Consider the following 26,664-nt stretch of genomic DNA (forward strand, 5'->3'; position numbering starts at 1 on the left):
TGTAGAATTTTTTTCAAATTTATTAAAAAAGAAAAACTGAAATATCACATGGTCATAAGTATTCAGACCCTTTGCTCAGTATTGAGTAGAAGCACCCTTTTGAACTAGTACAGCCATGAGTCTTCTTGGGAATGATGCAACAAGTTTTATCGGTCGACCATGACAGCACCACGAGAGAGGGGATCCGCCCACCAAGGACGGGAAACCTACAGGCTTAAAAGGGACGGCCCTTTCTCTCGCCTCAGTTTCGTTTCCTGTCCTTGATGGAGGGAACCTATGACAGGCTTATCTGTTGAAGACGTCCGAGAAACGTGCTGTTGAGCTGCGCCCCTGTCTGGGGTCGGCAGCTCCGGCATTGTCCTGTGTCCTTGGCTGTGGGAGCTGCGCCCCTGTCTGGGGTGGCAGCTCTAGCCAGATGCAATCGTGGCGACGGAGCCTGCGCCCCTATCTGGGGTGAGCAGCCCCAAACCTGCGCACAGGACACTGGAGGGAGCGGCGCCTCGGTCCGGGGTAGAGCCGCCCCTCGCAGCAGGCGAACACTGGGGCTGCGGCCTTGGCTGGGCCGGGCAGCCCAGAGGGAAAGCGCCGATATCAAGAGCGACACCCATGTACTCAGCGCCGCGGAATGCGGCGGCGCTGCATACTTCCGGTCTTTTACTATGGCCGGGGGCGGGGCATGATGACTCCCAATCAATCATATGACCAGAACAGGAAATTTCGGGCCACATGCATACAAACGCTGGGTGAGTGCTGCAGTTGCCCCTCCGACCAGCAGAGGGCGCTCAAAAAAGAAATAAGGGGAAGTAGACGCTCCTCTATAAGCGTCCAGACATCATTACTCCAGGCTTCCCAGCTACTTCGGTCTATATTATTAAAATGGATTCTGAAGATGAGCAGCAGCAGCAAATCCAGCGGCCGCCGATTTCTCCATCTCAGCGGTCGCCTGGGGAGCCCCAAGAAACACGACCCCCCCGAGTCACCAGCAATTCTCGGACTTCGGGTAGGCGAACCAGATCCAGCCATCGTGACTCTTAACAGGACGGACGAATCTAGCCCCTAGGGACGATCCCCCAGCTGAGAAAAGGTCCTCCCGCTAAACCGGTACCGGCTATTTGAGCTCTGGGTAAGTGATCTTCGAGAAAGTTCACTTTGGTAATAAGGTGTCCCTTCTTCTTATCCGTTTAGGGGAAGAAGTGTACCTCCAAAGCCAAACACAAGCAATGTGCGTTATGCGAGGCCGTATTGGCGGACTCGTATTCCAAAAGACTGTGCCAGTCCTGCGTAAACCAAACTTTGGCAGACGAGATCCCTAGTTTCACCTCAGGCTTAAAATCCCTAGTTAAATCAGAGGTGAGCAAAGTCCTCTCTAAAAAAAAATCTAAGAGTAAGGAAGCTAACTATGAGGTCTACCCAACCTCTGATTATTCCCTATAGTCAGCCGATGAGGTGGACTCTGACGATTCATCTTCTTCATCCTCCTCATCCTCGGATAGTGGTTCAGGCCAGCACTGCTTGCCGTTAAATGAGGTTGACGGATTGGTTAACTATGTCCGCTCAACCATGGGCATTACGGACCCCAAGCCAGAGAAGTCAGTCCAAGACGTCATGTTCAGAGGACTGGGACAGAGGAAGAGAAAATGTTTTCCATTTAATGATAAACTTCAGGATTTAATCCGTAGAGAGTGGCAAAGGCCGGAAAGAAAGGGTTCTCTCCCCCATTCTTTAAAAGAAAGTACCCCTTTGAGGACTCTGCCTCTTCCTCCTGGGAGATGGCTCCTAAACTAGACACAGCCATAACTAAAGCTTTTAAGGAGTTATCTTTCCCCTTTGATGATATGGGGGCCCTTAAAGACCCTCGGACAGAAAAGCGGATGTGTTTCTCAAAGGCACCTGGGAGACAACCGCTGGGGCTTTAAAACCGGCAATTGCCGCAACTTGTACAGCTAGGTCTTTGATGATATGGCTAAATCATCTGGAGTCCCATTTAGAAAACAACACATACAGGAAAGAGATCTTGTCTAATATCCCACTCATGCAGGGGGCAGCAGCTTTTCTAGCGGATGCTTCCGTGGACTCAGTAAAGTTAGCTGATAGATCGGCCGCCATGTCTAATGCTGCCCACAGGGCCCTGTGGCTCAAGTGTTGGCCGGGTGACATCCAGGCTAGAACTAGACACTGTGCTATACCTTGCGAAGGGGGACATCTCTTCGGTCCAGTCCTGGATGAAATCCTGGACAAAGCAAGCGACATGTAGAAAGGTTTCCCTAGCCTATCCATGCCTGCCTATAAGCGGTCTTTTCGCAGGAGAAGATTTGTACTTAAGAGGCCACAGAGAGACCAAGATAAATAGGAAGATTGTAAACCAAAAGGTAGAGGTCTAATCTTCATTACGTCTTCTACTCGGGAGCCCCGGAAATCAAGTCAATGACTCGTAGCCCAGGTAGGGGGGAGACTAATTGGCTTCTTACCTGCCTGGACAAAGATTTCAGCCACTAACTTAATCCTTAATCTGATGGGTTCGGGTCTGAGATTCCAGTTCCAAGCAGTTCCTCGTGGAAGGTTTATCTTGACCCCGGTTCGTTCCTCTATTTCAGAACAGTTCGCCCTTCAAAGAGAAGTCTTGGATCTTGTTCATAAAGCAGTCCTGGTGGAGGTCCTGGCGTCCAAAAGAGGGTTGGGATTTTACTCCCCTCTCTTTCTGGTCTCTAAGCCGGACGGTTCTTTCAGGTGTATTATAAACTTAAAAGCACTGAATAAATTCCTGATAATCCCCACCTTCAAAATGGAATCGGTCAAGTCAACAGTAAAATTGCTGTTTCCAGATTGTCACATGGTAGTTTTGGATTTGAAAGACTCCTATTACCATGTACCTATCCATTCAGATTATCAGAAATATCTTAGAGTGGCCGTGGTTTTAAATAGGGTAATCAAGCATGGGCCCTTCTGTTCGGTTTAGCCATAGGCCCCTGGGTATTTACCAAAATTGTGGCAGAGGTAATGGCTGATGTCAGGGAACATGACATATTAATTATCCCTTATCTGGATGATTTCCTGATAGTTGGTAATTTTGCCCTCCAATGTATCTAAAAATAGTGATCTCCATCTTAGAGAATTTGAGCTGGGTGCTCAACCCGAATAAATCTAGCTTAACTGCCACAAAGTTTCAGCAATTCTTGGGCGTTATGCTGGATTCAAATTCTCAGACATGTTACCTCCCTGAAGCCAAAAAACAAAAGATCAGGGATCAAGTGAGAAGGGCAGGGTCAAACCCAGTCATGTCCCTTAGAGTTGCGATATCCCTGTTAGGTACCCTGACACTTGGAGGGGAGGCTTTCCTTGTCCCCCCGGTCAGTTGAATCCTTGAATCATGGTGGGATGATGAAGCGAACGTATCCAGAGGGGTCCCCTGGGTTTTTAGAACCACCAGAACAATTGCTACCGATGCCAGTTCCAGTGGGTGGGGTGACTATCTAGGAGATATGGTAACCCAGGGGTCATGGTCTAATACGGAAAAGAGTCTCGTGCCTGAGGAGCATGTCTGTGTCAGATCCTTGGGTTCTACCAGAACTTCCGGATCACCTCTTCCAGGGTCAGATAGTCCATCCTCAAGTGTCTGGCCTCCACTTGACGATATGGAACTTGAAGGAGACCTATTAAGAAAAAAGGGGTTCTCCCAAGGCCTAGTAGCTACCTTAATGCGTAGCCGTAAACCTGTTACAACCAGAATTTATGAGAGGACCTGGAAGAAGTTTTTATCTTTTTCTGGTTCCAGAGTCGATGCGGGGGCTCCAATAAGTAAAATTCCGATAGCCTTAACATCTGCTAGGAAGATTAGTGATATTCAGGCTCTGTCTTCAGCCTTGCCCTTCACTCAGATCCTAGATGATAGAATAATTCTTAAACCTGATCCCGCTTATCTTCCTAAAGTAGCTACCCAGTTTCACAGACTACAAGAAGTAGTCCTACCCTCCTTCTGCCCTAATCCGGGTAACCAGAAGGAAGGCGAGTTTCATATTTTAGACATAAGGAGATGTGTAATTAGGTCACCAGAGATTTTAGGAGAGACAGTTCATTTTTTATACCCTACCAATGTGTTGGGAAAGGCTTTAAAGTCACAAAGTCCACCATAGCTAGATGTATTAGGGAGGCTATTTCCCTAGCTTATACATCTAGCGGTGAGGAAATATCACAAGGGTTGAAGGCTCACTCCACCCGGGCAGTGGCAATCTCCAGGGCGGAGAAGACGGGTGTAACGATAGAAGACATATGTAAGGCTGCTACATGGTCTTCTCATTCTACTTTCTATAGGCACTACAGACTGGATTCGGGTGTTTCATCTGATCTCACTTTCGGGAGAAGGGTGCTCCAAGCTGTAGTCCCTCCCTAAACTTCTTCATCTCTGCAATTCTCTCATGGTGCTGTCATGGTCGACCGATAGTCATAAGTTACTTACCGGTAACAGGATTTTTTGGAGACTATGACAGCACCCTCATATTCCCTCCCTTCACGTTTGTGGGAGCACTCCTTGTTTATTGATTTTCACTCTTAGTTGGTGATATATAAAAATATTGGTTTATCATGTTTGCTATGTCTACTATCCTGGTGGTCCTCTCAATGCTCTGTAATGCAAACTGAGGCAAGAGAGAGGACCGCCCCTTTTAAGCCTGTAGGTTTCCTGTCCTTGGTGAGCCCCTCTCTCGTGGTGCTGTCATGGTCTCCGAAAAATCCTGTTACCGGTAAGTAACTTATGACTTTTCACACCTGGATTTGGGGATCCTCTGCCATTCTTCCTTGCAGATCCTCTCCAGTTCCGTCAGGTTGGATGATGAACGTCAGTGGACAGCCATTTTCAGGTCTCTCCAGAGATGCTTAATTGGGTTTAGGTCAAGGCTCTGGCTGGGCCAGTCAAGAATGGTCACAGAGTTGTCCTGAAGCCACTCCTTTGTTATTTTAGCTGTGCGCTTAGGGTCATTGTCTTGTTGTAAGGTGAACCTTCGGCCAAGTCTGAGGTCCAGAGCACTCTGGAAGAGTTTTTCATCCAGGATTCTGTACTTGGCCGCATTCATGTTTCCTTCAATTGCAGCCAGTCGTCCTGTCCCTGAAGCTGAAAAACACCCCCATAGCATGATGCTGCCACCACCATGTTTCACTGTTGGGACTGTATTGGGCAGGTGATGAGCAGTGCCTGGTTTTCTCCACACATACCGCTTAGAATTATCACCAAAAAGTTCTATCTTTGTCTCATCAGACCAGAGAATCTTATTTCTCATAGTCTGGGAGTCCTTCATGTGTTTTTGAGCAAACTCTATGCGGGCTTTCAAATGTCTTGCACTGAGGAGAGGCTTCCGTCAGGCCACTCTGTCATAAAGGCCCGACTCTTGGAGGGCTGCAGTGATAGTTGACTTTGTGGAACTTTCTCCCATCTCCCTACTGCATCTCTGGAGTTCAGCCACAGTGATCTTGGGGTTCTTATTTACCTGTCTCACCAAGGCTCTGCTCCCATGATTGCTCAGTTTGGCTGGACGGCCAGGTCTAGGAAGACTTCTGGTGGTCCCAAACTTCTTCCATTTAAGGATTATGGAGGCCACTGTGCTCTTAGGAACCTTGAGTAATGCAGAAATTCTTTTGTAACCTTGGCCAGATCTGTGCCTTGCCACAATTCTGTCTCTGAGCTCCTTGGGCAGTTCCTTTGAGCTCATGATTCTCATTTGATCTGACATGCACTGTGAGCTGTGAGGTCTTATATAGACAGGTGTGTGTCTTTCCAAATCAAGTCCTATCGGTTTAATTAAACACAGCTGGATTCCAATGAAGGATCACAAGGAAATTTACAGCATGAGACTTAAATATGAGTGTCTGAGCACTGACTGACCTTCATTTCTTAAAGTAATGATGGCCACTCGTTTTTCTTTACTTAGAATTTGTATTATGGCAAGAAAAAAGCAGCTAACAGTCTATTGAGTAGGACTATCAGCTGAGTATTCACCAGACTTTCTGCACAACACAACCGATGGTCCCAACCCCATTTATAAGGCAAGAAATCCCACTTGTTAAACCTGACAGGGCACACCTTTGAAGTGAAAACCATTTCCGGTGACTACCCCTTGAAGCTCATCAAGAGAATGCCAAGAGTGTGCAAAGCAGTCATCAAAGCAAAAGGTGGCTACTTTTAAGAACCCAGAATATAAGACATATTTTCAGTTGTTTCACACTTTTTTGTTAAGTATATAATTCCACATGTGTTAATTCATAGTTTTGATGCCTTCAGTGTGAATGTACAATTTTCATAGTCATGAAAATACAGAAAAATCTTTAAATGAGAAGGTGTGTCCAAACTTTTGGTCTGTACTGTATAAAAATAACATACGGTACTTCATAAACACAGTTTTTGATTTAAAAAAAGCGTAAAAGCCATCCTACCAGTGTCGAGGTGTACTCAAATTTGGGATAGTCCTAACCTCTAGTATTAAAACCTTACCCTGTGTCATAGTGCAGTCAGTGTGAATATGGGCTGAGCAGGACCGGGTCCCAAACATGGACAGACAGCAAATGAGAATTGTGAAGGATCCACATCTCGCCACCCTGCCTGACGTCACTATTACGTCAGACGGATCTCGTAATGCTGTCTCCCCACTTTCACCAACGTGACGTTCCGCATCCCCCGGGGACACGTGATTGGTACCGTTTTACATAGACACCCCTTGTCCACACGGCCCCATGGAAAATAGGAGCTTTTTCACACTGGCCATTAAACAGACAAAACCGAAGACAGATAGCTTCCCATTGCTTTGTGTCCATCTTCAGGACCCAGTCCTGCTCGGCCCTTATTCACAGTAACATCACTTTGACACATAGTAAGGTGCGATGAATGACACATAGTAAGGTGTGATGAATGGCACCAGAGAGACACCCCAGGATCCCTCTGTTGCCACCACTTGTGATGGATCCACACCTCGCCATCCGCCTGATGTCACAATTACATCAGACGGATCATGTGTTAAGAATCTGACCTTTGCACCACCCCCTCGGAGACGCGTAAGGTCAGATTGGTACAGTCTACACAGACACCCCCCTGTCCACACGGGTACAGGAAGGCACCGGGAGTGAGACGAGGTGGCCCACTCAGTCACTGACGTGGCACCACACTCGCTCACACCCCTGGCAGGCTGAGAGGTCCCTTCACTAGCCCCAGTGAAACAGAACCTTGTCGGCCTGGTGGAGCTGCCACCAGTTTCTATTAGATATAAGCCCCCCGGGAGTTATATCAGGGAGTTGTATCAGGCCAGAAACCAGCTCCGGTAGCGTGTTAGTTGGACCGAACAACGGACGTAAGAGTTCGTGGATCGAGATAAAAGAGCAGCCCAAAGTTAAATTATATATTTAATCGCCTTAAAGGTTCACTAGACGATACACTATATGCATTAGGGTTATACATGCATACTGGTCAGAGATGCAAGCACAATAGTAGTGGTACACAAGATATAAGCAGATGTTCAGAGTCAGTTACCAGTCAGATGGAAGGCCTGGCTTGTGGGGAAGGGGCTGCCACATAGGAGGCTTGTGGTTCCCTTTGGTACGGGACTTCTCCCACACGATGTGTCGTCGCGACCTCCCAGGAGAAAGACACTGGGCTCTAGCTGCAGGAGCTCTTGAAAGGGTTGTTCAGTAATTTTAAAAATATGCCAATGCGTTTTAATGATAAATAGAAGCTTCTTTCTAATTACCTCCTGGTGCAGTTTCTGCCTGTGAGTGGCGCTATGGTTGGCCGCTTACAGGCAGCATGTGACCCCCTGCTGACGTTAAGTCAAGTGAGGCGTGACTCAGCACTGGGGTCCCTGCGGTGGCTTCTGTGTTGTGGGCGGGGTTACCCCCAGCGTCACACCCTGCATCCACCACGCACTTTACCAATGAATGGGGAGAGGGAGAGCACGCATATTTTTAAAAGTACTGGACAACCCCTTTAACCTCTCTGGGTCACTCCCCTTATTGCCCCTTGGTGGACCTACATCTCCACTCCTAGCCTCTCTCAGCTATACACTCCAAAAAGTAAAATGGGCTATACTTTCTTAATGGACGGTCCTAGGGAGTCGGTTCTGGTGTCATTGGATCCAACCGGGCCCCTGCCGAGGCTGTGTCGTGTATCTCCCCATCCCTACGCGCTAGACTGTGCTGTAAGCTAGGGTGACATTCCTCCTCTCTTTGTGATTCCAAAAATCTATTTTGTGTATCGCTGGGATGTATCGTATTCCCATAACTCGGTGTTGAATTATACTTGTCTGACATAAAGGACATTCCGCTGGGGTCCACAGGGGGTCTTCCTGTGGCAGCTCCACAGCAGAAGGTAGGGTTTTTTTTTCATTTACTGTCCCTCAGCCCCCTCCCTTCTTTTTTAGCTGGAGAAGTGTCTGATTACAGCTGTACATTGTATACCTCTATAATCCCCCGCCAAACAGGGCACAATGATTGACATGGGATTATATCTATCTACAATATTCTTCACATAAGGCTTTAATACTAAAGGTTCGGACCATCCCGAATTTGGGTACACCTTGGCGCTGGTGAGATGGCTTTTACACTTTTTTCTTTTTTTTTTTTTATCAAAAACTGTTTATAAAGTACCCAATGTTATTTATATGCACTATTGCTTTTACTTATTTACTCACAGCAGGGTATATGTTCATTTTGTTTCTGTCTTAAGTTTTGCCTGTTTAATAGCCAATGTGAACATGCTCCTATTTTGCATGTGTACCAACTTATACTCCAGTACATTTTTTTCATGTGTGGAAAAAACACACAAAAAAATAACACCACATTTCCACATCTGTCTAAAACTTTTGCACAGTACTGAAAATGTAATTTATTTTTTTTTCCTCCATATCTGTGGAGGGTTACGGAAGTGTGAGGCTATGTGCCCACGATGCAGAAATGCTGAGGAGCATTTCTGCATCTCCCTGGCAGAAAAAACGCATGCGGATTGTACATGTGTTTTTCCTGCCAGGTAGAAGTGTTTGTCAAGCGTTCTTCACATGCATTTCCGCATGTGGGTTATCAAGCGCTTTTCCAAGCGATTTTAGCATCACTTGGAAAGTGCTTGACAACTTGGTCACAGTATATAAATCCATGTAACCGGCATGGATTTATATAGTGTGACCAAGTTATGATGCTGCAAATGCAGCATCAATAGTAAAAAAACAAAAACAAAAAACATTATACTCATCTTCCGATGGCCCCCGGTCTCCTGTACGGTGCGTCCGGTGTCTTCGGCGGCTCGCGGTGGTGTAAAAGGACCTTCCATGACATCATTTAGTCATGTGACCTGTCACATGACTAAATGATGTCATGGAAGGTCCTTTTACCACCGCGAGCCGTACAGGAGACCGGGGGCCATCGGAAGGTAAGTATGTGTTTCTTTTTTAACTACAGGTTCTATGGTACCCGGGTCCGGAGGAGAGTCTCCTCTTCTCCAGACCCGGGCACCATCCGCACATTGAATCGCATAATATCCGCATGTGTACGTGTAGTCATGCGGATGTCATGCAGTCCAATGCAAGTCAACGGTGGCGATTTCACCGCTATTCTGCAAAATTAATGGTTGTGCTGCGGGTTTTTCCGAAACATGGCAGACAACTTAACATGCGTTTTTAATGCGTTTCCGCGGCGGAAATGGTGCCGCGGAAACGCATTAAATCCGCATCGTGGGCACATAGCCTGACAGCCGGGCCGGTTATTGCATAACTAGTCAGTTTGCTAACGGAGAGGCAGTAAACGAGCTGTTACCGCTATCATGTGAATAGACCTAACCCTACATAGGCAAATGTGTATTGTGATGACATTTCGAGTTTTTTCTGTTTGTTTTTTTTTTTGGATGATGGGGTGCATGTTTTTGTTATGAATTTTTTCGATATTCCACACACGGCCGGCTATCAATAATCTCCTCCTCAGTGTCCAGACGAGTCCACGCAATAAAACCTATTTGAGCGATGTCTGACATACAGGTTAATCTCTCCTTCATCGTCAGACACCGGGAAGGAAGGTTCCCGCTCTGTGATTAATAACACATCGTTAAAGAGCCAGTAATCCATTACCGGTGACAGGTTATAGAGAAAGTGTTATCATGTCTCCTGCCTAATAAGACGCTGCGCCTTTCACTTTTCATATGTTATCAGTTCATATCAGCATTTGTACAGAAACTGGCGACGCTCATTAGTAATAACTTGCCCTATTAAAGGCAAATTAATATTAATGAGGAGCGCTTACATTTATGGTCTACAGGGTAGGCTTTTAAAGGGAGCATATGATCAGAAAAATGCAGATTGTTAAATCAAATTTTTATGGTAAATGTATGTTTTAGAAATGTTTTGATAATTTTTCTTCACATTGCTATGTTAAAAATAATCATAAAACTTTCATTTTTCACACTGGCCATTAGACCTAATATTGCTCATACTTTCTTTTCTGTAGAGAAGGCTTTTAAGGGGTTTAATTATCATCACCATCAGAATTACAATGAAAGGTAACACCTCTGCATACAGTAGATAAGACAGAATCCAGCATTTACTATTGGTGATGTCAAAGCTCACCGCCTCTCACTCCTGTATAATGACTGATAAATACAGTACAGACTAAAAGTTTGGACACGCCTTCTCATTTAAAGATTTTTCTGTATTTTCATGACTATGAAAATTGTACATTCACACTAAAGGCATCAAAACTATGAATTAACACATGTGGACTTATATACTTAACAAAAAAGTGTGAAACAACTGAAAATATGTCTTATATTCTAGGTTCTTCAAAGTAGCCACCTTTTGCTTTGATGACTGCTTTGTACACTCTTGGCATTCTCTTGATGAGCTTCAAGAGGTAGTCACCGGAAATGGTTTTAACTTCACAGGTGTGCCCTGTCAGGTTTAATAAGTGGGATTTCTTGCCTTATAAATGGGGTTGGGACCATCAGTTGTGTTGTGCAGAAGTCTGGTGGATACACAGCTGATAGTCCTACTCAATAGACTGTTGGCTGCTTTTTTCTTGCCATAATACAAATTCTAAGTAAAGAAAAACGAGTGGCCATCATTACTTTAAGAAATGAAGGTCAGTCAGTCCGAAAAATTGGGCAAACTTTGAAAGTGTCCCCAAGTGCAGTTGCAAAAACCATCAAGCGCTACAAAGAAACTGGCTCACATGAGGACCGCCCCAGGAAAGGAAGACCAAGAGTCACCTCTGCTTCTGAGGATAAGTTTATCCGAGTCACCTGCCTCAGAAATCGCAGGTTAACAGCAGCTCAGATTAGAGACCAAGTCAATGCCACACAGAGTTCTAGCAGCAGACACATCTCTACAACAACTGTTAAGAGGAGACTTTGTGCAGCCGGCCTTCATGGTAAAATAGCTGCTAGGAAACCACTGCTAAGGACAGGCAACAAGCAGAAGAGACTTGTTTGGGCTAAAGAACACAAGGAATGGACATTAGACCAGTGGAAATCTGTGCTTTGGTCTGATGAGTCCAAATTTGAGATCTTTGGTTCCAACCACCGTGTCTTTGTGCGACTCAGAAAAGGTGAACGGATGGACTCTACATGCCTGGTTCCCACCGTGAAGCATGGAGGAGGAGGAGTGATGGTGTGGGGGTGCTTTGCTGGTGACACTGTTGGGGATTTATTCAAAATTGATGGCATACTGAACCAGCATGGCTACCACAGCATCTTGCAGCGGCATGCTATTCCATCCGGTTTGCGTTTAGTTGGACCATCATTTATTTTTCAACAGGACAATGACCCCAAACACACCTCCAGGCTGTGTAAGGGCTATTTGACCAAGAAGGAGAGTGATGGGGCGCTACACCAGATGACCTGGCCTCCACAGTCACCAGACCTGAACCCAATTGAGATGGTTTGGGGTGAGCTGGACCGCAGAGTGAAGGCAAAAGGGCCAACAAGTGGGAACTCCTTCAAGATTGTTGGAAGACCATTTCCGGTGACTACCTCTTGAAGCTCATCAAGAGAATGCCAAGAGTGTGCAAAGCAGTCATCAAAGCAAAAGGTGGCTACTTTGAAGAACCTAGAATATAAGACATATTTTCAGTTGTTTCACACTTTTTTGTTAAGTATATAATTCCACATGTGTTAATTCATAGTTTTGATGCCTTCAGTGTGAATGTACAATTTTCATAGTCATGAAAATACAGAAAAATCTTTAAATGAGAAGGTGTGTCCAAACTTTTGGTCTGTACTGTGTATGTGTACGTATATATATATATATATATATATATATATATATATATATATATATATATATATATATATATATATATATATATAATAACACAGGATCCACCATTCACAATAGGTGATGTCACACCTCACATGCGCTGCCCTTTACCATGACCTTTGCCCTAAACAGAGCATGCTCAATTAACTCTTTAATACAAACCAACTGGATCTGAGTCTGTTGTAATGAACAGGAAGTAGCAGTTTACCATTAGATTTAGTTCTCAGTGTTCAAAATAGTGTGTGTGTATTCAACATTTTTTTTTAAATGTATAATGCATTGTGCATTTAAAAAAGAAAAAAAAAATGTTGATTGAAATGGTCGGCCCCTTTGCAGATATAACGGCCTCTGCTCTTCTGGGAAGGATTTCTACAAACTTTTGAAAGTATCTGAGAATTTTTGCCCCTTCATCCAGCAGAGCATTTGTGAGATCAGACACTTGGTGACTGAGTTGCTGCAATTCCTTCCACTTGTCAATAATATCACTGACAGGTGATGGGGGAAGATTTAGGAAAAAGGAATGTCCTGAACAGACTTGTTACCCCGGTGGCTCCTATTACAGGACCGTGCTGATATCTGTGACCTTTTTACCTCCGGCCATTCTGTCACAACAAGGCAGACTGCATGGCAAGGGACTGGATGTTATATACCAGGGGCGAGGGGCTGGGTGTTTTATACCGGGGGCGAGGGGCTGGGTGTTTTATACCGGGGGCGAGGGGCTGGGTGTTTTATACCGGGGGCGAGGGGCTGGGTGTTTTATACCGGGGGCGAGGGGCTGGGTGTTTTATACCGGGGGCAAGGGGCTGGGTGTTTTATACCGGGGGCGAGGGGCTGGGTGTTTTATACCGGGGGCGAGGGGCTGGGTGCTATATACTGGGGGCGAGGGCCTGGGTGTTTTATACCGGGGGCGAGGGGCTGGGTGCTATATACCGGAGGCGAGGGCCCGGATGTTAGACTCCGGGAGCAATGGAGCTCCATGAAAAAACAGAATTTATTGAAGAAAACATGTGTTCCATCCTTTTCTCTATTTGCAGTAGTGGACTTAAGAATACTCATCCAGCTTAAAGGCAATCTGTTAGCAGGGTTTCACACCCAAACTATATGTGCATGTACCTTTTTCAAAGACAAGTCGGGCAATACCTTTACATGGCCATTCTGTTCCTTCGTTACTGAGAAATTAGCGTTTGCATTGATATACAAATGAGGCCGGACAGCGATTTGTAGATCTGAATCCTCTGTCACTCCGGCTCTATTCCCTGCCCTGCGCCACCTCTTCCTGCTTGACTGAAAGCAGTAGCTGTGATATCTTTTTTGTCAGCCATAGAAACTCTCATGGGGCTGTTGTCTCTGTCACCCGGTCATCCCCATATACATTTCTCCCATCACAGATGTGTCAGGTCAGAGTCTTCATCCTATTCTATAACTTTAGTATGAAAGTGTTTGTTTGATTTGCACCTAAAGATGATACTGAAGGGAGTTTGGAATGTGCTATTCACTGGTCACAGGAAGTAGCTGCCTTCTCCAGTCTATATAGAGTAGCTTGCTGCTATGCTCCATGTACAAAGTAAGATAAGACGTGGAATTTATAACCATCGAGACACAAACATTGAGTAAGTTAGTAAAGTTGCAACTTTTGTCCCAACTGACCGAACTTGAGAAATAACAGCCTTTTTCAAGTTCATAGATCTTGTCTGACAAAAAGCACTATCGCTGCATAACCCTCATATCTCACAAGGCGGGTGCCGGGCATCAACAATGGCCGATCTGTAGTAAATTCTAAGGAAAACTATTAAAACAAAAGCTTCCCTGTGTAATTGAAGGCTCATTTCCCTGCACTGGTTTTATGGTTGTGTAATTACAGGACTAGCGGTGAAATAATTAGCTTCCTGCCCTTTTAAATATACTAGATGATAGGACAGATAAGAGGCAATAACACTTCATACTTTAATTGACTGAATAATTAATATCCTTCCTCGCTGCGGCCTGACGCCAGGTCCTTGGTTAGAATCTTAATGTCCAGGGTGACTTGTGGCTTCTCAGTGACACATTGTGCAGTTTGGGGTCTGTATAGGATTGTTGTAAAGGGGGCTGCAGATAAATTCTTAACAATAAAAAATGATTATTGCTATATCACCATTCTGCCAAATGATGTATCTGACTGTGGCGCCTGGCACTGGAAAGCACTGCTTTTTTCACCTTGCAAATCCAGCTTTGTGGCACATGATGAAACAGACATAGTGCCACCTGGCAAACAAAGCACATATGTCTATATATCCACCCCCAACACCGACCTCCTCCAACCCTTCAAAAGAGAATTGCATCTAGATAAGTTTGAAGGTTTAGGGTTATTCCCTACTTTATGGATGACTCTTGCCTGATGGTGCTTTTAAAGACCAGCACTATTGCAATTTACTCCTTATTAGAATTTTCAGCCATTTTTTGAGATGTTGACACTTTTTTGTTTTTTTTTTGTTTACAACTAGTTGCCTATGACAACCGACCACCGCTGCTGTGTAGCTTGGTGTTAATAGCTCGCTCGTAAGATCCTTGCCATCTTTAAACCCATGCTTACAAACTCTGTAGTAAAGAACTTTAGAAGCACTGTGCATGATTTGCTGTCTGTTGGTGGTGGTCGGTCTCCAAGGCAGCAAGCTGTAAACAAAAGAAAAGTGTTAATATCTCTTCATTGACTAAAATTTTTAATAGGCAGTCAATTGCAAAATTGCTTGTATTAACAAGTACCTTTTGAAGATGGGAATAACCTGTTCAGAGTATGACACTTAACCACTTGCTTCTCACTCTTTGGCTTTGCAGGTCTGTAGTCACAGCTTAGGGCTACAGGATACAGTTGCTGGGTAACACAGGGAATGGAAGGCAGGTTTCTTCTTTGGAATAAGCCAGGCGAAGGTGGGCATCTTCTGGTTACCTTGCTGGTCTGTAGTTGTGGTGCAGTTCTCACTTTGAGCTGCGGAGCTGTACGCACTCGCCTTGTTTTCCTGTCCTGGGTCATCACTGTCTCTCTCCAGCAATGGACAACAGCCACACTCTTCTCTCCAGTGTAGTTAGCTCCTGCTAACTACAAAACAGTACCACAAAACCCTGCACTTTTTGACGAGCGGCAAACTCAAAAGGTAATTGCTCTGAGACATGCTGTACCCATGGCACTGTATTTTGGCACCTGGTAGATTGAAATGATGTGCATTGCTTTGGTGCGGTGTTCAGTTCAGAGCAGGAAAGTCTTCACTTCTGCACCCGGTGTTCTAGAACACCAACAGAAACTTGGCCCTTTGGCACCCAGAAAACCTCGTATTTTTGGCACCTGGCAAGCCATGCACTGTAGCAACAGAGAACAGTAGGACACATTGAAACCTGGTTCAACATGGCACTTTCCCGCTTGGCAAACATGACATTCAATCTAATAGTAGGAAAAATTATTGCTTGATACGTCCTATTTTATTGTATTACGTCTTTATATTTTCTGCCGTTTTAGAATCTGTCACTTCTACCCCAAAGTTCCACAGAGAATTGGACTGAGACGAGCCCAAGACATGGCACTAAACCCAAAGATTAAGATCACAGAGACTGGAGGGAATATTTATTTCTGCTCAGATTTTTCCGTTTTCCCCCGCACCAGCCTCGTACTAATATCTGATTTTGCAGCATTTTCCGTAAGCTGTGAAGGAATCTGTCCTCTCCTCTGCACTTCCTCAGAATCCTGATCACTCGCCATTTAAGAGAAGAAAAGTGTTGAGCGACAGATAGTCTCCAGATACAAAGTTCCTTAAACAGTTTTATAATGAAAGAGATTAGGTAAAGATTGTGTAAATTCTCTGAAGCTTTAGGTTGCTGTGGAAACACTGAAAACACATAATACCGAATCATTTCTACAGACAAGTCTGATTTAAAGTTAGGGTTTCTTAGTTTGAAAAGGCTTTGATAGAGGCCCAGCGGGAATCTGGCAAGGGAGATAGAAAAGCAGGATGGGAGCCCAGTGTGAATAGAACTTTTAGTCATAGAAACCAGTTCTTCAGACTTTTCAGATGTTGAAAAAGTGTATATATTTTTTTCTGGATCCCAATTCTTCCCAAACACCTATCTATATCATTCTTCTCCCTCGCAAATCCAATTCTTCCTCCATCCTTCCCTATAATACTGTATATCTACTTTTTCATCCTCTTGTATATCCACTCTTCATTCATCCACCTCTCTACATCTTTCTCCATATTTCCCTTTTTATATCTCCATGCTACTTTAATCTCCATTTTGCCAAATTGGAAGCTGGCATTTCTGAGAGAAAAAGAAACTTGTTTCATCACAGGCAGGCCCCTTTTTTTCACACCTATTACTGACTGCTTGGGCGAAACTTTCCAAAATTGTTGCATTTTCTGTCAGTGGAGAATTCACCATACAACAAGGGGAGTTGCCAATGTTGTTCAGGACGTCACATCTTTTCCTGGGAGCCTCTCAGACATATTCCTCCGTCCTCCTCCCCTGTGTATCTGCGTCGTCCTCCTCCTCCCCTGTGTATCTGCGTCGTCCTCCTCCTCCCCTGTGTATCTGCGTCGTCGTCATCCTCCTCCTCCCCTGTGTATATGCGTCGTCGTCCTCCTCCTCCTCCCCTGTGTATATGCGTCGTCCTCCTCCTCCCCTGTGTATATGCGTCGTCGTCGTCCTCCTCCCCTGTGTATATGCGTCGTCGTCCTCCTCCTCCCCTGTGTATATGCGTCGTTGTCCTCCTTCTCCCCTGTGTATATGCATCGTCGTCCTCCTCCTCCCCTGTGTATATGCGTCGTCGTCCTCCTCCTCCCCTGTGTATATGCGTCGTCGTCCTCCTCCTCCCCTGTGTATATGCGTCGTCCTCCTCCTCCCCTGTGTATATGCGTCGTCGTCCTCCTCCTCCCCTGTGTATCTGCGTCGTCGTCCTCCTCCTCCCCTGTGTATCTGCGTCGTCGTCCTCCTCCCCTGTGTATCTGTGTCGTCCTCCTCCTCCTCACCGGTGTATCTGCGTCGTCGTCCTCCTCCTCCTCCCCTGTGTATCTGCGTCGTCCTCCTCACCTGTGTATCTGCGTCGTCGTCTTCCTCCTCCTCCCCTGTGTATCTGCGTCGTCGTCCTCCTCCTCCTCCCCTGTGTATCTGCGTCGTCGTCGTCCTCCTCCTCCCCTGTGTATCTGCGTCGTCGTCCTCCTCCTCCCCTGTGTATCTGCGTCGTCGTCCTCCTCCTCCTCCCCTGTGTATCTGCATCGTGCCCCCCCCGTATAAAGAGGAGAGAGACCTCTCCATTCTTTGTAGGCGGGAAAACTTGCTAAATCAGCAGAGAATGGAGAGGTCTCTCTCCTCTTTATACGGGGGGGGGCACGATGCAGATACACAGGGGAGGAGGAGGAGGACGACGACGCAGATACACAGGGGAGGAGGAGGAGGACGACGACGCAGATACACAGGGGAGGAGGAGGAGGACGACGACGCAGATACACAGGGGAGGAGGAGGAGGACGACGCAGATACACAGGGGAGGAGGAGGAGGACGACGCAGATACACAGGGGAGGAGGAGGAGGACGACGCAGATACACAGGGGAGGAGGAGGAGGACGCAGATACACAGGGGAGGAGGAGGAGGACGACGACGCAGATACACAGGGGAGGAGGAGGAGGACGACACAGATTATATATGATATCACACTTTCTGGTGTCATTCGAGGGATCTTTTCATCGATCACAATGTCATTCTTAGATAAGTATCTAAGTAACTCAATCAGCTTCGATTATTTTTAGAAATTGTATCCCTACTTTTCCTGTGATACAATTAGAGCCTCCTCTGCCTGGTGACCGGCGGATCTCCCAGGAGCAGCTGGTTTGTCCTTCATATGACTGCATTCCTCCAGCTTTCTCGCACTCGTCCGTGTGTAATTAAAGGTGTTATCTGTATTTATTGGATAGCGTTATCGCTTTTTGTAGCTCAATGTGGGGATGTGTACTAAAAACTGAGATTGATGCCCTCATCCTATGGAAATGTTTTGCCTGGGAATTTCAGTGGATCAGTATATTAATATAAAGGATTCTCCACTAAAAAATATATCTTTAATTTGTCCCTACTATGTATACAAATATGAGAAAAATTAAGTACACCCTCTTTGAATGATTTATTTTTTATGTCATTCCACGATGAAAAGAAGAAAAAAAATCTTATGGTCCTTAGAAGATCTTAAAATTGGGTATAACCTCAATTGAACAAGAAACCATGACATATTATACCATTTCATTATTTATTTAACAATAACTTGGCCAAAATGAAAGAGCATTGTGTGAAAAAATAAGTACACTCTTCTCAGAGAAGCAATAGTTGCTGCCCATTAGTCTGGGAAGGCCTACAAGGCCAAGTCTATCATTCTTCCGTGGAAAAAATTCAAGATAATTGAAATTCTTCTTAGGTGTGGATATCCAAGCAAATTCACCCAAAGATCAGATGGTGTTATGCTCAGAGAAAACCCAAGAGCTACAGCTCAGACTCTAAAGGCCTCAATTAGCATGCTAACTATTCAGGTTTATGACAGTCCAATTAGAAGAAGACTGATGCAAAGTGTTGCAGTGGTCCAGTCAAATCCAGACCTCACCCCAATAGAAAAGCTGTTTTGGGTTCTTAAAGGGAGTGTGTCACCCCCAAAATGACAATTTAAACTGTCTAAACCTTTATATAAAGGATCTCGCCCCTACTTAAATCATAGTAGGAAAGTATAGTTTAACTTAATATTTAATTAAAAGTCAACTTTTATTTGGTATGCAAATGAGGGCGTTTTGGTGGAGTATGCCTTTGTGCACCGTCCCGCCCTCCTATATGCATAATAAAGTCGGTACCTTATAGTGATTGATGTCTCCAAATCCAAGAGGGAACACTGCGTCTCCTGCCTGCACACTGACACTGGATTATCTCGGCGGCTCGCCCAGTGTGTCAGTGTGAGTTCACCTTGACGCCTGGTTCCAGCCTGTCTGTGGCCGCCACTCGCTGCACCCACAAGTGTGATGAACGTCCTCATCCGTCCGATAGATCCATCAACCCTGTCTGATATTTTTACGCAACTATCGTCAGCGGCAAAATGTGTTTGTCCTGATTGTTCAAAAAGCCAACAATCTTATTTCTAGCTCCGTTAAGACTATCGAACGTTTTCCTTCGCTGTACATCAAAAATGTGTGTGTGTGGCTTCATCTTAAAGATTTGTACAATGTAGTCGAACACTTGCACGGTGCGGCCGTGTAAATCATTGGGGGCTTTTAGTCCTGCTGTGGCTGGTGTACTTATGGTCCATGTCAGAACATAAATGAGTATCATTTTGATATTAGAATGAGTATTTTAGGAGTCCTGACTCCTAAAATGCTCAATTTGATGCCAGGATTATACAGGGTATTCTAGCATGGATATTCAGAGTAAATAAACCGGCCTCATCAGGTCTGTAAAATGTATGTATATAGAGTTTATATTGTAAAATCTGATGACTGTTCATGGTGATTGACACTGTAAATATTTGATTTCTTTATTTTCTTAGGTATTCTAACTTGATCCTAAATCTTTTCTCCCTGATGGTTGATGCCAACATTCCTGACATTGCTCTCGAGCCGGACAAGACCGTTAAGAAGGTAAGTGCTGCCGATTGAGCAAAGTTCTCTACTGTTCTTGCTTTCTTTCTGATATCTGCTATATTTTTTTTTACAAGTCTAAGGTCCATCATGAAAGGAAGTGCTTTTACTTGTGGAGATTTAGCCGGTAGGGGAACTGTAGGCGATGATCACTGGGAAACCTATCCAGAGTAAATCTCCTCCAGAAGGAAGAGAACGGTCTCTGTTGTGCGGCCTGTAGATGGCTGCTCTGTATGTCAGTGCCCAATCTATCATTCATGCCTCAAAACATGGTCGTGGTCATCAACCAAACCCGCGGCAGCCATCTACTCTTCACCAGTACATAGGGGGTCCTTTCCCGTGGAGATGGCCATACCTGCACCTTAAGGAGACCAGCCTTTCCTTCTGTAGGTTTACTGCCCTGCTGAAAGGTGATCAGTCATTTGTTTTGGATTCTCTAATTTTAATGCCTGTTACATTAGCTACTGTTGATCATATGTGTGATCCCCAAAGGAAGTTCCAAATATTTTTAGTAGATTTTGGTATCTGTTGCATTATACATTATCCTTTTATTTCAGCATTTTGTGTCTGAAAGCATCATGTCACTTAGTCCTGCTGCACAGTGTGTATTGAGTCACTATGTGAGCAATATGTTAAATTGCCCGCTGAGGGGCTCATTGGATTAATCCCTGTCATGTTCAGTAAGTAGCCAGCATTGGCTCCCTGCCGTGCTTTTTGGGTAGCTCCCTGCCGTGCTTGATGGTTAGCCCCCTGAGGCGCTTGTCGGTTAGCCCCCTGAGGCGCTTGTCGGTTAGCCCCCTGAGGCGCTTGTCGGTTAGCCCCCTGAGGCGCTTGTCGGTTAGCCCCCTGAGGCGCTTGTCGGTTAGCCCCCTGAGGCGCTTGTCGGTTAGCCCCCTGAGGCGCTTGTCGGTTAGCCCCCTGAGGCGCTTGTCGGTTAGCCCCCTGAGGCGCTTGTCGGTTAGCCCCCTGAGGCGCTTGTCGGTTAGCTCCCAGCCGTGCTTGTCGGGTAGCCCCCTGAGGCGCTTGTCGGGTAGCTCCCAGCCGTGCTTGTCGGGTAGCTCCCAGCCGTGCTTGTTGGGTAGCCCCCAGCCGTGCTTGTTGGGTAGCCCCCAGCCGTGCTTGTTGGTTAGCCCCCTGAGGCGCTTGTTGGGTAGCCCCCTGAGGCGCTGGCTGGGTAGCCCACTGGGGCACTGGCTTAGTAGCTGGCTGGGGCGCACTGGGTAGTCCTGAATGGTTGCATTATGCTCTTATATGTACTCATTCACCTAACATGGGACAGACTACCCCTGCTCTCTGGCACATGGCCCCTCCTGTATCCAGCATTATATCGGGGGCCCTACAGCAGGAGGGGGTTTCGGCTCAGCGACAGAACACATCTGGTGATGAAGTTGCCTTGTTCCCTTCGCTCGGCTCCACCACTTACACATGCAGCCGGCTTCCCGCAGCTCAGTGTTTAATCTACGCTTGAAAAGAGAGTTCACGACTCTATTAATAAAGAGGCCCGAGCAGAAGCCTTTCATTTCAGTAAACAGATTATTAAGAGTCAGGGTAGACACTTTACATAGCTGTGAATACAATCCGGTAATCAAGAACACGGCGTAGTGAGGAGCCGCTCCGTGCCCTGGATTACAATGGGGAACCTCCGACATTAGGAAGATGGAGAGGGAGCATTACTCTCCAATATTACATCTCCCAAATATTTATCCCATCAGCAGCAGCCGAGAAGCCGGATTTATCCTCGCCGCTTGTGTCACACGACGGAGAACACTTAATACTCACCGGCAGAATATTTCTCTCCGCTGCATTTAGTATCGCCCGTAATTCACACGGAGCCGCGATACATCACAGTTCTTGATAGCAGACACGGCGTTACTGCAGGGAGGCTTGCTCCCTTGTCCGGGGTTATAAAAAGCATTTCTAATATAAAAATCGTATATTTTAACCACGAGTTAATGACGACCTCCATTCTCCAGTTGGAGGATTTATACTGGTTGTCAAATGGCGAATGGAAACATCTCTGTCCATGTGCTAAAACCAGCAGCACGTTGCGAAGTGGTGTGCGGCTCTGTGTTCCTCACCACAAATCTTACTCCAGCCGGGGACTGGAGTAAGATCTGTAACGGAAAGAGTACCAACACTCACCATGAATTTGACGATCGGGCGGCGCCCCTCTCCAGCTTTGCCCATTTTGTCAGAGCTGGGCAAAAATGTCGTGCAACACTAAAAGTTCAGCCTGCAATGTTCAGGAAAAGTGTGAGAAACTCAAATTGTGCAAAACTTTTAATGAAAGCTCTTCACAGAAGTTGTTTTTAATCCAAAATACATGCATTTAAGTAAGCATTAAATTCCAGTATCCTTAAAGTGCCAGAGAACCCATTTAAACACCATTTATTTGACTGGCAGACCCCCTGCAGAATTTGGCGGGGGGGGGGATCTATGATCAATGTGATTTTTGTGTATGTAGTGTACACATCCGTGCTCGTTCCTGCCGCTAGCTCAGGTTTATTCTCCTCTGTGCACTTATTCATAAGGATTATAAGCCTTGTGCATGGATATCAGACGCCTCTCATCTGCCAGGGCTGCGGACAGAAGCCGTCCCTGCTCTTCACAGGAACACGGCTGCCGCACATCGCTGCCACACGTCTGCCTTCAGATAAGGTGTGAATGAGTGCAGATTTATGGGGAGCAAAGCGATGACTCAGATCGGAGAGCGGCATAAGACGAGCAAGATTACCTCTGGTTACCTGCACATACGCCGTCCCTATAACCAGTGCAGGGCACAGCAGAAATCAGTCACTCTGGAAGATGCAAGTAAATCCCTTCACTCCAGAACTCCGTAATCTGCAAGGTTTGGTCTTTTTTTTTTTTCTCCACTTTTTTTATGCTCGGGGTATTTGAACACCGTCTTTAAGAGGACTAAAATGTTTCAGAAAAATGCCGACTGTCATTTTTCTGATTCGTCTTCACCGTCATGTTCAATCGTTTTTGCTGTGGATCCGCTCCCGGCATCTTTGCTTTGTACGTTCAGGTATATAGAGCGGCGTCCTCTTTTCACAGTGGCCACAGCATGAGGTAGGACAGGAGGTCAGAGGACATCGGAGACCCACATCTGTCATACAGTTATAGTATATATGTTTAAGAATATAGAAAATCCCTCCATAATCAGTTTAGATCACAATTTAAAAAAAAAAAAAAAAAATCAATGTATACTGACCACCTGCAGTGGCGCTGTGCAGCGCTGTCAGGGCCGCTGTTCCCGGAGGGTGACGTGACATTGTTGTGTTGCATACTCGCTGCAGACAATGGGCGGCTGCTGTTTGGCTGCAGCCTTTATTATTTCATCAGAGCGGGCGTCTGTCCTGATTGAATACTGATGGGTTACAGCCAAAGAGCTACCGCTGATTGTCTGCAGCCGGCGCCTAACACAAAAAGGTCACATCACCCTCCGGGAGCAGTGGCACCGACATCGCTGGAATGGCGCCACTGTTGTGAGTATACATTGTTTTTATTCACAATTGGGGTACTGAATTGATTAAGCCTGGGGTTTGTCCAATAGTGGACAACCTGTTTAAAGTGAATCTCCACCCTGGCGCTGAATATGACTTTACATTTCTCATATATAGTCACCTCCTATTTGGTGGCCTCCAATTTCCTCCCATGGCCTATGGAGTGGAGAATGCTGTGAATGTGACCCACACCTTCCCTGCCTTCCCTGTGCTGTTGGTTAATAAAAGCTCGAAATACATGGCATAGACTTTTTACTGCACTGCCCATGATACGGTGGAAATCGGGAAAAAAGGAACTCCGATCTGAGAGGAGGAGTCAAATGGAGGGTACCGCGTAGGGTGATTATACATGGCAAATGTACAGTCACTTTTTGGTCACATGGTGGAGGGTCACTTTAAGGCCACGGCCCCACTATCAGTATTTGGTCAGTATTCGGTCAGTATTTTTTCTCAGGAGTGGGAGCCAAAACCAGGTGAAGAACAATCAGAGAAAAGGTATAGTAGAAACAAGTCACCAATTCTGCATTTATCACCCACTCCTGGTTTTGGCTCCCACTCCTGACAAAAAATACTGACCGAATACTGATAGTGGGGCCGTGGCCTAACACTGGGGAAATGCTGGGGATTTGGAGCTCTGTATTATTATAAGATTATTTAAAGGGAACCTGTCAAATAACTTGTGCTGTCCAGAAGACCCCCAACATGAATCGGAGACCGGATACAGGAGTACAAATCTGCAGAATTTCAGAGAGAACAAAGTTGAAATCAGAACTCTGACCCGACTAGTCACAAAGGTAAGCCCCTGCTGTCTTTTCTGGGCCAGGACTGCTTGATTGACAGGTCTCTCTTGTATAGTGAGAGATCTGTCAATCTAGCTCAGCAGGGCGGGGAGAGGCCAGTGGGAACCTGCCCCCGTGACTTGACTGTAAAGTCATCTGGTTTCTGGTTTTTACTTTTAGCATTTCAGAATAAAACATGGATATTTGTGGATCCACGTTGGATTAAAAGTTGAACGATTTCTTACAATTACCTTGCTTTCTTTTAAAAGTCTTTGTCGTATAGAAGGTTATGAAGATACTTAACCGGAACTTGATCTTTAAATACTCCAATCTACTATTTAATATAAAGTTATGGTGCCTCTTCATGTTTTATGAATTCCAACATCATCACGGTTAAAAAGCTTCAGCCGTAGCCAAGAACTTTCTTCTGAGCCTTAATTACCATATATAACAATATAAGGCATACCAAAGGCACTTTCACTCCCGGTCCGCCAGCTTGTACCGGTCATCTCTAAAAGAATTCTTTCTGTTATTTCGGAGTTCTTTGCATTTATACATTAATGAACATCTATCACCTGAAAGACCCCCGAAACACCACCAATCTCTTCTATCAAGGAGCTGCTTCATTTTCTGCTCTTCTTGCTAATTTTTGTGGCCAATCAGAAAAATAAGGGCCGAAGGCTAAATAAAAGGAGTGATCCCATCTTTAGAAGTGATCACTCGAGATGATCGAATCTTTTCAAATTTACTGGGTTCGATTAATTTTCTTAAAAAATTTGATTAGCCATCAATCGCTAAGCCATGATCTCAATATTGCAAAGCCTCTCCTGACCAGGCATATTGTCATTTTTTTTTGTACATGTGGTTTAAAGATATGTAAAGCAAATTTTTCTCCTTCCCCCATGATGGCACCACGGAGCGTGGGGATCCGCCCTTCAAGGACAGGAAACCTACAGATAAAAGGGCGGTACCTCTCTCCGCATCAGTTGGTTTCCTGTCCTTGATGGGATCCTACAGTTCCTAAAGGAGGCATACCTGCGGGTGCCAGAAGATGATCAGCGTGGGATGCCAGGCCCGGCCAGTCCGATCCAGGCAATGGGGGTTCTTTGCCTCTGCTGGTGCGGTGCCCTAATGCGCCACTGCTGGGGTCAGTGGCCTTGGGGGGGGGGGTGTCCAGACGAAGAGGACGGAGCCTGTCTGGGCCCACCGAGGTGCTGCGCTGGACCCCCTGCCCGGCAGCGTTCTAATAGACTTCCAGGTCTGCCACGCATGCGCGAGCGCGCCGGACGCCTCCTGGTATCGCGGCGCTGCATTGCATGACTGGGAAACCAGTCTGCGCAGGTGCGGGGGAGGAGGTGGTGCCGGATCACCGCAGGCACTATGGGAGGGGCTCCTAGTGCCTTAAAAGCCAGCTAGGTGCACCAGGAAAATGCTTCTCTGAAGCTCTGGCACGCTGTCTGTAAGGAAAGAGGAAAAAATAAAATGAAATAAATGAGTGACCAGGAGCTACTTGAGGAGCAAAAGCTGCATCCTCAGTCACCACCACCGCCGCCAACCCAATGCAAGAAGAAACCGGAAGAGATGGGACCAGGATCGTAACAGTGGAAGCGTGCGCTCCGGCAGATCGTCGCAGCGCAGCAAAGACTCCACCTCAGCATCTTCCAGGAGGACTTAGTCTACAAAGATGGCTCCTCCTCCTGAACCGGTACACTCTCTTCCTTCTGGTTGGTAAGTGATCTTCGTGAAAGTCCACTTTGTAACTAGGGCACCCCCCCTCTCTTTTTCTCTTATTAGGGAAGAAAGAGTACAGGGAAAACAAAGAATAGGACCTGTGCACTATGCACGGAAGTCTTACCCACTAAATGGGATAAGAGACTCTGCAGCTTCTGCATTGAGCAAACCATATGCGAGGAAACCCCGAAATTTGCCTCTGAATTTAGAGACCTGATAAAGTCGCAGGTCGAAGATACCATTAAATCCTTTCGGGGGGGGGGGGGGGTAAAAAGCTTAAAAAAACTAAAAGCATATCCCCCGAGTCCTGCTCTAGCAGCTCTAAGGATGGCGGAGATTCGGACACGTCCTTCTCTTCATCATCCTCTTCCTCTATCTACAGATAGGGGAGGACGGAGCTGTTTCCCTATCAAGGAAACAGCCTCATTAAGGCCGTCAGGTCCACCATGGGGTTAGCAGATCCCCCGCCCAAGAAGTCTATCCAGGACCTAACGTTGAGCGGTCTAAAACAAAAAAAGAGGAGATCTTTTCCACTAAATGAGCAAGTTCACTCTTTAATTAAAAAAGAGTGGAAAAGACCGGCGAGGAAGGGCCTCCTTTCCCCAAAGCGGAAGTACCCGTTTGATGGTGGACATTGCCATTGCCAAAGCCTCAAAGAAGTTCTCCCTTCCATTTGAGGACATGGGCGTCTTAAAAGACCCCATGGATAAAAAGCAGACACCTTCCTAAAGGGTTCCTGGGAAGCCGCTGGGGG

At 46.0% G+C, this 26,664-nt stretch overlaps 1 protein-coding gene across 1 annotated transcript in view; it reads left to right on the forward strand.

The window, feature by feature from the left end:
* The window catches only part of PIK3C3 (phosphatidylinositol 3-kinase catalytic subunit type 3), a 203,331-nt gene that overhangs the window by 119,646 nt on the left and 57,021 nt on the right, over positions 1–26,664 (forward strand). Inside the window, exon 23 of the mRNA XM_073680448.1 lies at positions 19,804–19,894. Within this exon, the coding sequence (XP_073536549.1) occupies positions 19,804–19,894 (91 nt within the window). The remainder of the gene's footprint in view (positions 1–19,803; positions 19,895–26,664) is intronic.

This window comes from Phyllobates terribilis, unplaced genomic scaffold (genome assembly GCF_046119375.1).
Source record: "Phyllobates terribilis strain yellow unplaced genomic scaffold, ASM4611937v1 Scaffold_1__5_contigs__length_1240528914, whole genome shotgun sequence".
NCBI lineage: Eukaryota > Metazoa > Chordata > Amphibia > Anura > Dendrobatidae > Phyllobates > Phyllobates terribilis.